General features: G+C 34.1%; 1 protein-coding gene across 3 annotated transcripts in view; it reads left to right on the top strand.

The window, feature by feature from the left end:
- Positions 1-15320, top strand: part of LOC145279388 (NEDD8-activating enzyme E1 regulatory subunit-like) — a 106642-nt gene that overhangs the window by 5641 nt on the left and 85681 nt on the right. For all 3 annotated transcript variants that reach the window (XM_080130721.1, XM_080130720.1, XM_080130722.1), the window contains exons 2-3: positions 9180-9283; positions 13931-13991. In XM_080130721.1, the coding sequence (XP_079986847.1) occupies positions 9180-9283; positions 13931-13991 (165 nt within the window). The remainder of the gene's footprint in view (positions 1-9179; positions 9284-13930; positions 13992-15320) is intronic.

Below are 15320 nucleotides of genomic sequence, written 5' to 3'. Positions count from 1 at the left end.
ATCTGAAAGTATCCTGTACCTCTATAAGGCCACCATTCACCCATGTATGGAGTACTGTTGTCAAATTTGGGCTTTCTTACTTTTTGACAGGTTTCAAAAGAGTCGCCAACCTGATAGGCCCTGACATCTAAGCTTCAGCCTCTGTCCCATCGATGAAATGTTGCATCCCTCTGCCTGTTCTAAGTTGCCTGTTGCAAGTATTTTAATGGTGAATGCTCTGATGAACTACAAGCACTTGTACCCCCACAACGTAAATATTCTCGACAAAACCGACAAGCAGCTAAATCTCCCCCCTACAAAGTAGATGTAAGAAAGCCTTCTACTCCAGTAGTTTCTTACCCAGAACTGCTAGACTTTGAAACTCCTTTCCGGAATTCTGCTTTCCCAACTGTACTGACATGCAGAAGTTCAAGTGTAATGTGAACAGACATCTCGCTGCTCATCTCTCTTCATAATATCCCTGCAACATGTGTCCTCAATAGTAGCCCTCTACTTCAAAGTGGCAACGTGCCTTGTTTGGGGTTTTAAAAAAAAAAAAAAAAAAGGAGTATTTTTAGTGCAGTTTTAATGTTGTAGCTTTTTATTTATTTATTTAATTCTAATTTGATTTATTAAGGACATTTTTTGTTTGAAACTCTTGTTCACCCCAAACAAGGCATATTGTCACTTGGGCGAATTTCGGATCACATCTGACAGGTGATCAGATGTTGCATATTTTAACTAATACACAGGGTTCGTACCGGCGTGAGAAGTCTTTGAATTTTAACTTTTGCCTTGAAAAGGCCTTATTTCTATTATCTTGAAAATATGGAAAATGTCTTGAAATAGCCTTGAAAATCATATTCTTTGTCTCGTAAAAATTTGTGTTAAAATATTAAAAATAAAATCAAAATAAATACTATTATTTTTTAAGTAATGTATAAAAATACCATTAAAATCTTTTTTAAAATATTGAAAATAAAACTGAAATACATTGTTTTGAAATTGTTGATACTACGGGTAGTTTTGTGATAAAGATTCAAATCTCTGTCTATTTTTGTTCTTATTTATAATTTAATTTTTTTTGGGGGGGGGTGCGCAAGGAGAGAGGAGTAATGGTGGTCGCCATAAATAATTACCCCTATTCTAAAAAATACTTTCCTTGTGCGGACAGGGCCCTCAAATACCGAGTCTCCAATCACCCCACCACCACTAAAAAAAATTGTGATAATTTCAAATTAGGCCGTTCTGTTCCCCCCCCCCCCCAAAAAAAAAAACAAATGAACCAGACAGCAGCCATCTTGGTTAGAAATTAATAGCAACAAAAACACCGAAAAATGATATAGTAGATAGGTTTGCAAAGTAACATGGCTGAGTTGCTTAGAATGGCACAGAACCTGAGTCAATGGTGATGATTCATGAAGAGTGCCACAGCTGGTTAGTAATGACCATTCCATCAAAGAGAGAGGGAACATTTATTTGTTATATATTTGATTTATTTTTTACCACTTTTTGAATTGCTGTGGATTGTGAAACCAACCCCAAATTTTGTTTTGAAAACTTGAATTTTGTCTGGAGAAGTCCTTGAAAATGGACATTGAAAATCTGTACGAACCCGGGGTAAGAAGGAGGTGAGTGAGATGTTGATTCACATTACATTTAAACTTCACCATGTCAGTGCATAGCAGTTTGAAGAAAGAAGCTATTAGAGTAGAAGACTTTCTGCCGTCTAGGGATCTCTACAGCTGACTGGATTTGTCAGGAGAAGTTCATCAGAGCATATTCCATTAAAGTACTTGTAAAATAGGCACAGGGATGCAACATTATGGTGATGGAACAGGGGTTGGAGCTTTGTTGATAGTGCGGAACCTATTAGATTGGAGACTTTTTTTAGGACCCTTGGAGAGACTAGTGGTGGATGCATCAGTCCAGATATAACAACAATAATCCATGCATGGTATGCAGATGGTGGTTTTGTAGAGATACAGGCTACTCCCAGGTGGGAATAATTTTCTAGCACCGTAGAGGGAACACACCTTGTTTGCAGCAGCTTTGGCAATGTCCTCAATGTATTTGTTCCAGTTCATGTTGCCTGTGAATGTTAGCAGAAAAGTATAGATATCGTAATAAAAATTTAAAAACAAAAATACACAAAAGTTATTTTCTACAGTTACCTTTTTCAAGATCCATTTTTTTTTTTTTTTAATTTTATTTGAGCAACTTACCTCACCGAGCAACACTGATTATTTTAATCTTTAAGTTTTTGCAAAACCAATATAAACTTCAACCTATTCTAATGAATATTTTTTTTTTACGTTTTTTGGGGTTTTTTTTTGGGGGGGGGGTTACACGGGGGTCACCACTTATCAAGGCCCGAAGGCCACTCAGGGATAAGGGTTATAGTTCATTTTGTAAGAACATGTGCATAAAGTACAGTATTTTAAAATTCTAATGTTGTTTAGTTTCAATTGAAATTGCCAGTGGCTAATTTGCATATTATGTTGCATCCCTGTTTCACAAATATTTTAATGGAATATGTTCTGATGAACTCCTTACACTTGTGCCTCCTCAACATACATACCCCCGACAAATCCAATTAGCAACAAAATCTCACCCCTTCACTGTAGAGGTCTCTAGATGCCCAGAAGACTTCTACTTTAGTTGCTGTTTTCTTTGGACTGCTAGATCTTGGTATTCTGTCCCTGCTTCTCTAACTGTACTGACATGCAGAATTTTAAATGTAATGTAAACCAACATCTTGCTCATCTCCTTACATAGTTCCTTGTAAACAGGGTCCTAAATAGTATCCCCTTACGTTCTAAGTGTTTGGGGTGAACGAGTAAAAAAAAAAAAAAATTTTTTTAAACAGAATAAACCTTTTGCATGTTTTAATAATTTCTTTAGAGTTAAACAACTGAAGTCGGCCATGGATAATGGTGTGTATAAATCCCACAAATTGAATTCATGGTTGCACACACTTTAACTTGAATTAACTTTAAATTAACTTTAAATTGAGCTTTAAAAAACAAAAGCCTTAAATGCATGTTTGTGAGAGATTTAGGCTACGCACTGTATTAGTGTGCAAATTAATAGTGGGGATATTTTTTTTTTGTCTTCAGAAAGGGGGCGTAGTTTTCGATTAATATTTATTATAAATTTTACTTTCATTATGGATTTTAGAAGCATAAAAAAGACAAATAACCTGAAACGGCAGTAACTTATGCTATGTCATCATTTATCGCATTGTTTCTGAGTTTTTCCAGTGGAGAAATGAGAGAAAGGAGCACTTCGGAGTTTACAACTATTTAACAAATGTCGTTATTGACCGAATAATTATAGGCTTTTATTATATCTTTTTGAAAAACATTAACAAACTTTTTCTTTTTGTACAGCATAAAACTGTCATGAAACTGTCATGAAAAAAGTTTGATTTTTTAAAATACGGCAATATTTTTGTGTTTCCTTTTTGACTGTCTTCCAATTTTTTTTTTTTTTTACTTTAATTTTATGTCATTGTACAGAGTATTCTGAAAGTCTTGTCCCATTTTTATTAGTTTTTTTTTTTAGCTCTATTCCTATTTTTTTATTGGTTTTTGCCATATTTTTATGGCACAAAAATGATTGTTATTTCAGATTTCAAATTTAAGTATTTCTGTAATTTTATAAATGATAGTCGTGGGCTGAAAGTTTTATCATACCAAAAAGAAAAACAATAGCGACAAGTAATAAGGTTGGAACGGTAAAATGTTTTTACTAGAAAAGACAATATGATTCCATTTCCATTTGATGCAAACCAGTTTTCTTTTTTTGTTGCAGACCATCTACTAGTTAGTCAGTTATGTACAAATCCCAACAGCGATAGAAGCCTATCAAGTCTGAAAGTGACACAATATTCAGTGAGCGAGATCGGAGATGTGCTGCTGTACAACTCCTGCTCTCTATCAATGCAAGTCATGACAATGGGACCATTGCCAGCATCCTCAAAATGCATCACTGGATTGCCATGAATAAAAAGGACATGCCCAAGGTAATGAAAACAAAGTTTCCAGCCACGGTTATGGTCTTTAGTGTGGTTTCAAGTGAGGGCCACATCATGCCACCTCACATCTTCAAAGTCAGCTTAAAACTTGAAAGTCAACACCAAAGTGTATGTGCTAAAGAGTATGGTGATCCCCTGGTGAAATTAGTTGGTCATTGGCAGACCCTGGGTGGGGCAGCAGGACTTGGTGCCGGCCCACAAATCCAAAGAGACACAGATTTGGCTTCAGGAGTACTACGACTTTGTACCCTTCTCTCCTGACCTGAACCCGCTGGACTACTCCATTTGGTCGTATGTCGAGTATTTCACGCACATGACCTCCCACAACACCAAAGCCAGCCTGATTGCCGCCATCCGCTGAGTATTCACCAAGCTCCCATTCGCGCTTGTGTAAAAAGCATGTTCCTAGTTCCGTACCCATATCGATGCAGCGATTGAGGCTGAATGTTGTTACATTGAATAGATGTCAGCTCTACTACATAATCAAGTTACCTGAATTGATTTTTTCATTAAAAGTTTTAAAATAAAACTGTAGTGTTGTTCTATCCTGTACTTTAATACCAAACACTGGATTCATTTTTTTGTTGTCTTTTAAACTAAAAAAAAAAAAAAAAAAAGTTTATTCACTTTTATTGATCTGTTTTGCACATCAAATGGTTCGTATGAAATGTTTTTATTTTACACAAAGCGCCACAATGACATGAATAATATTTTATGCAGACGCATTTTAGTAATGGTTCCTCCGTTGTTAATTCTTGGTACGGGGTCACAAGATTTTCATATCATCCTGTACTTTGTTGGAGAGGAAATTATAATCATCTCGATGGGTTTTTATGTGCTTTCAAAAACTTGTTAATAAATTTGTAATATTTGTTCAAATTCCTTTCATCTTTTCTTTGAAAAAATATACCTTTTTACTTTTATCATTTTGTTCAAGTCAGGGGTGGGGCATCCTACCAGATGCCAGACATTCATCTGCAAACTCATATATTCCAACCAAGAAATCTTTTTAAGATTTTGACTGTTCCTTTAAGTGCAATTGTTTGAATCTCTCTTGCACTTAGTTCACTAGGTATATTTGCCAGGTAGTTTTTGAAATTGTTTTCCTGGGTTCAGTTGCTTCTATAATAACTGGAATGTCATACATAAGACTTTGGTACTTCGTTATTTTTTTCAGCTCTGTTTAATCCAGCATCATTGGGGACACTAACTTCTACTAAAGTTGCTTTTTCTCTTTCTTGGCCCATAACTCTGTGTCAGGTTTTATAGCGCCGTTTTCTAGGTACGTAGCTGTAGGATTACACGATTCTCAAACTGAAAATTTCATTTTTTATTTTCCTCTTTTTTTCATTTAGAAATATTCCATGCTGAAATGTAAACGAATTTTCAAAATTTGTTACCTATTTTGATATAAAAATAATAGAAATAATAATTAAATATTTTTATAATAATATAAAACTCTAGTCCCCTTTTAAAGTAATCTTCTCCGACTGCAATGCACTTGTTGTACTGTTCCAACAACTTTTGGAAGACCCCAATGGAGGTCCTCTTCTGTGAGCATGTCAGTGACCTTTGTGTCACAGCCTCCTTCATCTCCTCCATTGTCTCATAGCGACATCTAAGGTTTTCCTTGAACTTGGGCAATAACCAAAAGTCACAGGAAGCAAGGTTTGGACTATAGGGAGGGTGAGAAACTGTCTTGATGCCCATCTTGGTCAAATAGTTTGTGACAAGGATGTAGTTATGGGCGGGTGCATTGTCTTGGTGAAAATGCCACTGACCCGATTTGAAGAATTCTGACCTCCCCCCAACAAGATCTCTTCCTGAACTCCCTTTAAACCTCAACATAGTATTCCTTGTTGATTGTCAAGTGGAAACCCAGTGCATGTAGATCATACGCTGTCAAAAAAAGGGATCATAAGTTTCTGGGTGGATTTGCTCTGTCTGGCTTCTTGGGTCTGGGAGAGCCAGCATGCTTCCACTCGGAACTGTCTCATGGTCTCTGAGTCATAGCAGTAGATTCAGCTTCCGTCGCAGGTCACCAGAGCATCAATAACTGGGATCTGAATTGATCAGCTCAACCATTTCTGTCACGATGTCTTTCTGATCTTCTCTGTGCACCCTTGGGACAAACTTTGCATAAATCTTCTGCATCTTCAGTTCCTCATGAATAATTGTGTGTACAGTTCCCACACTGACATCAAACTGTGCACTTATTGTCTCTATAGATACATGATGGTCCTTATCCATGAAATTCTTTATTTGGCCAATCAACTTTGATGTTCTGACTTCCTTACTCCTCCCACACCTCTCATCATCCCTCGCAGGCTTCCTGTCTTCCTTGAATCTCTTATACCACTCAAAAACTGATGCTCGATTCATACAAGATGGTTCAAAAGCAGTCTGAAGCATTCCATACATTCTTGTGGCATTTTCTCCAAGTTTAAAACAGAATTTTATTGCATATCGTTCTTCTAAAATGTCCTCACGCCCAGATTGCATTCTTTAAATTCCCCAGCTGTGACAATCAGGCTTTAATAGGATGTATTCCAATTCCTACTATAGCTGTTCATTTGAACCTGAAATCCTAAAAATTGGTCAGTCATCTCGTATGTATAGCAATAACATACTGAATTGTCAAGTCTATGAAAATTTTAAATATAAAAGAAAAAGTCTGGAAACTTATTAAAGATGCCTTATGGCTCACTTGCAGTTTCATTAAATACTTTGCAAGCAAAATCCAATTCTGCATTTTGCTAATTCCTACCCTCTGATGAGAAGGAAAGTTTTTCTTTGGAAACTTTGCAGATTAAGGACAACCCACTTGATTTGTCTCTCTTTTTTGAAAATTAAATATGTTTTTAACTCGTGTTTTATTAATTCTTTGTTTTTATATATGCAGTAATATATATATATATATATATATATATATATATATATATATATATATATATGTATGTATGCAGTAATCTGTAATAATAAATACTAATATGTATTTTTCATCTAGAAAAACAAAATAGGTTTAAAGTTCTTAAAATTCTAGATTGATTTTAGATGGACAAAATACTTAGTAAAATTCAATTGTTAAGTTACTCTTCTGCTTGAAGATACTCAAAAATCTGATTGAAAATAACTTAGGACTTCTACCCGGTCATGAATGAAATAAATGGTTCCATTTGAAATTTGAAGAATCCAAATAATATGAATAAATATAAATAACATTGTAATATAAAAAAAAAATAAATCCAAATATGAACTGATAACCCATTTATTGCTGTCATCATCGATTCTCCTGATATTTAAGATAATTCAGGCCTTTTTATGACAATGTGTCTTGATTTTAATTGTTGATCGTCAGTTGATTTTAATTGTTGATCGTCAGTTGATTTTAATTGTTGATCGTCAGTTGATTTTAATTGTTGATCGTCAGTTGATTTTAATTGTTGATCGTCAGTTGATTTTAATTGTTGATCGTCAGTTGATTTTAATTGTTGATCGTCAGTTGATTTTAATTGTTGATCGTCAGTTGATTTTAATTGTTGATCGTCAGTTGATTTTAATTGTTGATCGTCAGTTGATTTTAATTGTTGATCGTCAGTTGATTTTAATTGTTGATCGTCAGTTGATTTTAATTGTTGATCGTCAGTTGATTTTAATTGTTGATCGTCAGTTGAATTTAATTGTTGATCGTCAGTTGAATTTAATTGTTGATCGTTAGTTGAATTCTATGACTGGTTGTTTACCACATTTTGTTTTTGATCGAACAACGAGCAGACGTGATGGAATGCTATGAATGTTCTGAATAAAATACGGTTGAAACATCAAAGATATTTTTATATCAGGAATAACACAACTGCAAAGTCCCTTCCTTTTCATCTGCATAAAATAATACTGAGTTTGCTTGTGACCTTCATAAATAAGAGGCCTAGTCACTGAAAAATGATGTCATGTTTAAGGTAGAAGCAAGCAAGATCTCTCAGTCAGCCTGCCAATAATGAGTGCTTTTTACAAAAAGAATTAGAAAACTTTCAAACTTGGATTTAAAAATAAAAAGGAATACAATTTTAACTGAAACTGGAATCAAAGACAATTTCTTTGAGAATTGAAACAGAAAATAACCATCGTTTGTAATAGCACTGCAGCTGTTTTACTTTATTTTGTGATGTTACTAGGTCACATGACTTTTTGTAACACTGTCTTCTATTTACAAAAGTCACGGTTTGGTACTCTTAAAGTTGAAAAATCTCAATAACTAAGTACTTCAATTGGAAGTTTGACACAAGGTCATGGTTCAGGAATCTTTTCAAAATAGCATTGGGTTTTGGCAAGATGAAAACAATTGTCTGACTGTTGAATAGTGGTGACTTTTGAGCGTCTAGATTGAATATTTTGAGCATCTAGATTGAATATTTTCTAAGCAAACAAAAGCATATTGGTTACTTTGTATATTTCACACTTTTTTAAATGGAAATCGCTCTAGACAAGGCATGAAGCCAATTGATGTAAGGAGCTTAAAAAAAAAAGAGAGAACACTAATCCTTCAAAGGCAAAAAGTTGCCAATAATGAATATTAGATGGATGGATTCCAACCCAGAAAACAGCAATTCTTTTACCTTTGTCAGAAACATCAAAGACATCACTCGTGGAATGTGAGAACTAAAGAACAAAATAAGAAAAGTGAGTTATGAGACTGACGAAACTAAACTCTGGTCCATTTTCAACTGATCACAACATTCACTACATTAAGTCTAATTTCGACTATGGAATCAGAAAGTAGACTTGAAATCATTTTAGATTTATTGCATTAACTAATACCATCAGGAAAGGTATGACTCCCCTATCCCCTTCCTTGCTATAAATAAAATAGGGGATTTTTTTAAATAAAATTGTTTACAGTAATAATGATAAGTATTTGATGTAGTGACTAGATATCATGTATAAGTGTGAAACCTACAGCATCACTGTAACAAATTCATTGTAAAATAATCACCTATTTTACTCCTAAGCAAGAGATCAGAGAGGGTGGGGTGGGGTTATACATTTCCCATTAGTATTAGTTGATGCAATAAAGCCAAGATTTCAATTCTGCTGATTCCATAGTCTACATTAGCATCCGTTCATAGCTCTGTTGATTTCAATTAAATGGTTTTTGTTTTTTCAGATTATGGGGTGACCATGGTCAGATATGTTTGGAAACTGCCAAAATTTGTCTCCTCAATGCCACGGCTACTGGAACTGAAATATTAAAGAATCTGGTATTACCAGGTGAGTTGGGAAATCAAGAAAAATCTGATCTTAAAAATTGTCTTTTTCTCTTATAAAACAGAAGAATTTTTACAGGGAAATATTTTATGTTACACCGGTTAAAGGAAATAACAAAATCATTCTTCTTTAAATAAATAGAATTATTGTCATCTGGAAATATAGCTCAGTGGTAGAGCATTTGACTACAGATCGAATGATCCCCAGTTCAGGCCCGAGTGTACCTCACCATTTTATTTAAATTTTTTCTTATTAATGAGTCCAATTTACGATAAAAGAAGCAGTACCATTTAAAATTGCTGCAAATCATTTCTTCGTTTGCATATTTTAAAACTAAATGCTAATCAGAAGTGACTTTTCCAGGGCATTCATCATCAAACCCAAATATCAACTGATGTGATATTGTAAACAAAAACAGACAAAATTTGATGAATGACATTATCATTATTATTATTTAAAAAAAATTTTTTGCAAATTAGTTCACTGGGCAAATTATTCCTCATAATACATAATATTCAATCTGAATAAAGTATAATATCATGTGTATTGTATGATCGGGCATAGCAGGTACTCAGCTAGTATATAGCAATGGGATGAAGATTGGAGCTTGGCTGATACTGCAAGACCTATTAGATTTAAGACTCACATGGACATTATCTGAGAGAGAGAGAGAGTAGCCTAGATGTGCCAACAATACTCCATGCATATGTGAATGGTGGCTTTATAGAGTCGTAGGATATTCTCATGTGTGAGTAATTTTCTAGCCCAGAAGAGAGAGCCCACTTTCTTTGCAGCAGCCTTGGCAATGTCTTTTTAATGTTTGTTCAAATTCATGTTACCTGTGAATGTTAATCCGAGGAGTTTGAACGATGAGCTCTCAGGTAGTGTTATTTGTCGGCATTCGGTTGTTGAGAATGTTTTTTGTAATTTTTGTTTTCTTCGTGTCAACACGGGAAGAATCTTTTGTTCTGTGGCTTCCAACTCAAGAACTGTCCACTGAGAACCAGTCATCTCCAGGACTTGTATAGAACAACTAACCATCGGAAACAGTTCTGAACCTAAACATGGCTTACAACTCTAGAATTATTATAAAGAAATATATTTAGTTGAAAATGATAGAGATCACAAAAGGAGTAGCATAAAGTGCAGATGATAAAAGAAGTAGTGGGAGGAGGTGAATGATGTAAATAGTTTAGAAGAAGGGGGAGAGTTGCTACAGAAAAGGTTTAATTTTTATGGAGCAATTCTGGTTTCTGATTGGTTGGTAGCAGAATGTGAATTGATTTGATTCGTCAGTTCCTAGCAGCATCGTTTATAAATAGAATCTCCCGACTGCGGGATCATACTCCATTAGGGATCAAAAAATATTGCAACAGTTCATCATCATATCAAATGACTTCTATTGTTAGCATTGGTTTCCCCGATATTTTTTAAGTCAGAATTCTTTCTAGAAAGACATTGGGTACTTATGGGAAGGACCACAACATACCAAGTGAAAATGATTTTTGTAGAACAAACTGGATTCAAACTTGGAACATCCAGGTCATGAGTCTCATAATTGTTAAAGGAAAGAAGTTTAATCTTATTAACGTTAAATGTTACCGTTCCGCTACAGGCTGAAGGTCATTTACTAAGGTTTCTGCCATTGCTTTGGATATGTGTAGCATTACAAGTTGATTTTTTTCTTTTTTAGATAATTATTTTATCAACTTGCATGAAAAGAGCTATGTAAAAGATGCTTAAAACCGTTTCAATTATGCAAATATCATCAGTAGTTCAAAAGTTATGAGAATTTTAAATGCCAAAGTTTATGCTTTTTCATGGACATTTTTCTTTAGAAAAAGTGGGCTAAATTACGGACCTCAATATTTCAAGAAATTTGGTAATTTCGCCACCATTTATTTTTCAAGCTATTCTCATGAAACTTGGCACTCTTATGTAAAATTGTGTGCTCTTTCTGATTATGCAGTCAAATCTGATGTATCTCTTTACCATAAGCCATGAATTCAGATATACAAATTTCAATTTTTTTTAAACTGGCACATGGTATCATACAGTGGGTGTCTATTCATGAACAAAACTAAGTATTATAGTAGTATTTAAATATAGCTTTATTGAGAGTAGGTATTTATCTGCTTCCCCACCAAAGGAGTGCTTAATCTGGGTGTAGCCATTGAATGCCTAAAGAGCATTCATGGCCGTATTTATTATTCCTCTCAAAGAAAAGAAAATTGAGTAAATAAGAATTAATCAAAGAAAATTTTTCATATAGATTTTGGATTTCTGTAAAAGATAGAAATTCCCATAGTCGACCAGAACTTATGCATTTTGGGACCAGTCCAATTGTTAATTTTGATAATCCTCTCTATCTGGCCCAAAATATACCCCTATTTTCTGAAATGCAACCCTAAATCGTACTCTACATGAATCCTCGATGTAACTTTCACAGTGTCAGAATACCAGGAATCCTGATAAGCAACAACTATATATTCACCAGTTGATGGTAATTCTGTCATTTCTATTCTGTTGTTTTACTAAAAATTCAATTATGTAAACAAAGAAATAAAACGGTAATTTTTTACCTTGTCTCCACCTTAACATTTTTCTTTAAAATGATTACTTTTATAGGTTTTATGGTATGCTGAAAATGAATATCGCATTTAAATTTTCTGCAAATAAGTAGTTTTCCGGATATTAAGTAATGTCATTTCTTATGCTATCTTGGTATGTGACCCCGAGAAACTATGGGCAAACGTGCGTACCAAGATAACCACCAGCAATAACATAAGAAAATGACATTGCTTAATATCCGGAAAGCTATTTATTTGCGGAAAATTTAAATGCGATATTCATTTTCAGCATACCCGAAAACCTTAAAAGGTAGTCAGTTTAAAGAAAAATGTTAAGGTGGAAACAAGGTAAAAATTTACAAAATGCATTTCTTTATCAAACCGCCTAATCTTTACATTTGAAAACCAAATATTTTGTTATTAAAAATGATTTTAAAAACCGCAAAAACGGACACGTGTCAAGGACCAACATTTTTTTTTAAAACCGTAACCCTTGACACGTTTTTTTTTTATGCATTTATTTCCGTGATGCCTAAAAATTAGTTGGTTCGATAGAGAATTTCATTGTAATGAGTTTTTATTGCCCCCCTCCACACACACACACACACACTTTTTTGCAATTTCTCTCCTGTTATTTTACCGCAGGGAGATATTGTTTGTGAAAAATTATCTAAATAAATATTTAAAAAAAAATGAAATTATTAATTAAAAGTACAGTTACATATTTAATTTTTATTTTATAAATGAAGCAGGTAAGATATTTAAACAAAAAAAGACGTTATCTATATATTTTTTTTTCATATCGTAAAGTTTTCCAATATAAAAAGGTGAAGAAACAGTTGTTTGTTTTTAATTTTTTTTTTTTTTTTATGACAGTTTCACTCCAAACAAGGCACATTGCCACTTTGATGTAGGGGGTTACTATCAAGGACATAATCTACAGGAGTACTATGTGGGGAGTTGGTCAGCAAGATGTCGGTTCACGTTACACTTGAACTTCTGCATGTCAATACAGTTGGGGAAGCGGAACCCAGAAGGGAATTCCAAAGTCTAGCAGTTCTGGGGAAGAAACTACTGGAGTAGAAGGCTCTCTTACATCTAGGGATCTCTACTGTGAAGCGGTGAGATTTAGCTGCTTGTCGGGGGTATTAATTTTACGTCAAGGGGGTACGAGTGCTTGCAGTTCGTTGGAGTATTCACCGTTAAAGTACTTGTAGAACAGGCTCAGATGATTCCATTTTTTGTTGGCTGTTTTTCATGGGTTAAAATGGTTGCTGAGAGGTCAAAATTGAATAAAATGAGAACTTGGAAAGTTTAATTCGACTTAACAACTTTTCAACGTGATATTTTGATGCGATAATCATGTGATAATGAGGCGATTCAACCAGGGATTGATTTAGCCACGTGATCATAAATATTAACAGGTATGGCTCAAAAGTTTATTTCCTCTTTTCACCAAAAATATAAACCTCCATGAAAGGAATTGAATGGCACCAGTTACACATCTCAAGGTCAAGGGGTTCCTTAGATATGACCTTGACCTTTTTACAAAAATGTGAATTTTTATGGAAAAGTGACCAACTTTAAAAGACGATATCTCTGTTGTTTATGGCCGACAAAAGTTCATTCATATATCATTCTAAAGTACTTGGATCTGATACTTTATCTGAGGATATTTTTTTTTTTCAAGGTCAAATAAAAAAGTTGACCTTGACCTCTTACCTGAATTATCTCAAAAAACATTATTTTAATTGTTTTTTTGTTTTTGTTTTTTGGGGTTTTTTTGACAAAAGATTTGTCTATCTGACGACAGTATATATTCCAAATTTCATAATAGGCATTTCACTAGAGCTTTAATAAAGATTTATAAGTGCTGCAAATTTGAAAAAAAAAAATTTCGTGTTGGGCATGGTATTCCCCCCCCCAAAAAAAAAAAAAAATTGTTGATTTGACACGGAATAAGCCATATTGAATAGATGAATTTAAGAATGAATATTCTTGTAAATCATAAAAAATCAATTTTTCTTAACTCTTCTTCAAGAATCTAAAATTGAAAATTTTACAAATTCTTTCTCTGCAGGTATTGGTTCCTTTACGATTGTTGATGGAAATAAAGTGACTGGTGCAGATGTTGGCAACAAGTAAGTCTTCTTCTTCATCATCGTGTCTTTAGATGATGCCAACGTTTGACCCTAACCATCTTGAATTTAATTTTTTTCGGTGAAAACACAGTTGCAATGACTAGGCATTTGTTAATTTGTAAACAGGTTAACTTGAGGTTCTGAGTTCAATCTTAAGCAACAGTAGCAGGGAAATGACAGTAGCTCAGTGGTTAATGACACGGACTGACAACCTAAGTGTGCCAAGTTCAAATCCAGTTCATTCCACAGAAACACTTTCACTTAGTGATGTTAGCAATCTTCGTGTGGTCTATCCTCTAGGTACTTGATATCTAGGTACTTGATATCTAGGTACTTGATATCTAGGTACTTGATATCTAGGTACTTGATATCTAGGTACTTGATATCTAGGTACTTGATATCAAGGTACTTGATATCAAGGTACTTGATATCAAGGTACTTGATATCAAGGTACTTGATATCTAGGTACTTGATATCAAGGTACTTGATATCTAGGTACTTGATATCTAGGTACTTGATATCAAGGTACTTGATATCTAGGTACTTGATATCTAGGTACTTGATATCTAGGTACTTGATATCCTTCTAGAAAGAATTTTTAAAAGATATATCTCGGCTTCAGTATGTTTTTTTTTTACTTCCAAGAAATTAACTGTTTATGAAAAAAGAAACATGATACTCAGATGCACACGTCTCAGTTGCTTTTCTGTTTTTTCTTTTTCTTTTTAAGGAATTTAACATTACATTTAATACCTATAATATTTCTGTTTATAATAAGAAATCTGCAATAATTAAAATTTAATATCTATACATATTGTACGACCGAGCAACGCCGGACGGTCTGCTAGTATTGAAAAAAAAAAAATCAGGTGCAAATGTTATAGAAGTTGTGAGAAGATTTGAAATGTGTTTGTAATTGATTTGCAATTTTTATTAACTCTTGATTTTTCCTGGCTAAGATCAAAGTATTGTCGCGGGAGAGAAATAACGAATGAATCTTGTTGATCAAGATTTGATTGTATTCTTCATTTGAAGATCAGATGTGGTGGAGATTACATTCCACAATTTTTGAAAAAGGTGGATGCAAGTAGCAAGCTTGTGTGTATAAAAACGAGTTAAGTATGTGTTCTCTTTCTAAGCATGACACGTGCTCTTCTTGGTCCTGTCAGGCCCTTTGGATAAGTTTCTAACCTCTTAGCTAGTCAAATGAATGACCTCCCCCTCCCCCCCCTCATCTCTCCCCTCCTCTCCTTCTCTAAAAAAAAAATCTCCAAGATGCACACTCCTCATTTCAATTTTTAGTTTTTAATTTCTAGTCCCAAATTGCAA

The sequence above is a fragment of the Euprymna scolopes genome, chromosome 1 (assembly GCF_053919585.1).
Source record: "Euprymna scolopes isolate OS-2025 chromosome 1, ASM5391958v1, whole genome shotgun sequence".
In the NCBI taxonomy this organism is placed as follows: domain Eukaryota; kingdom Metazoa; phylum Mollusca; class Cephalopoda; order Sepiida; family Sepiolidae; genus Euprymna; species Euprymna scolopes.
The sequence above is the reverse complement of the archived record's forward strand: the minus strand, read 5'-3'. Positions and strand labels throughout refer to the sequence as shown.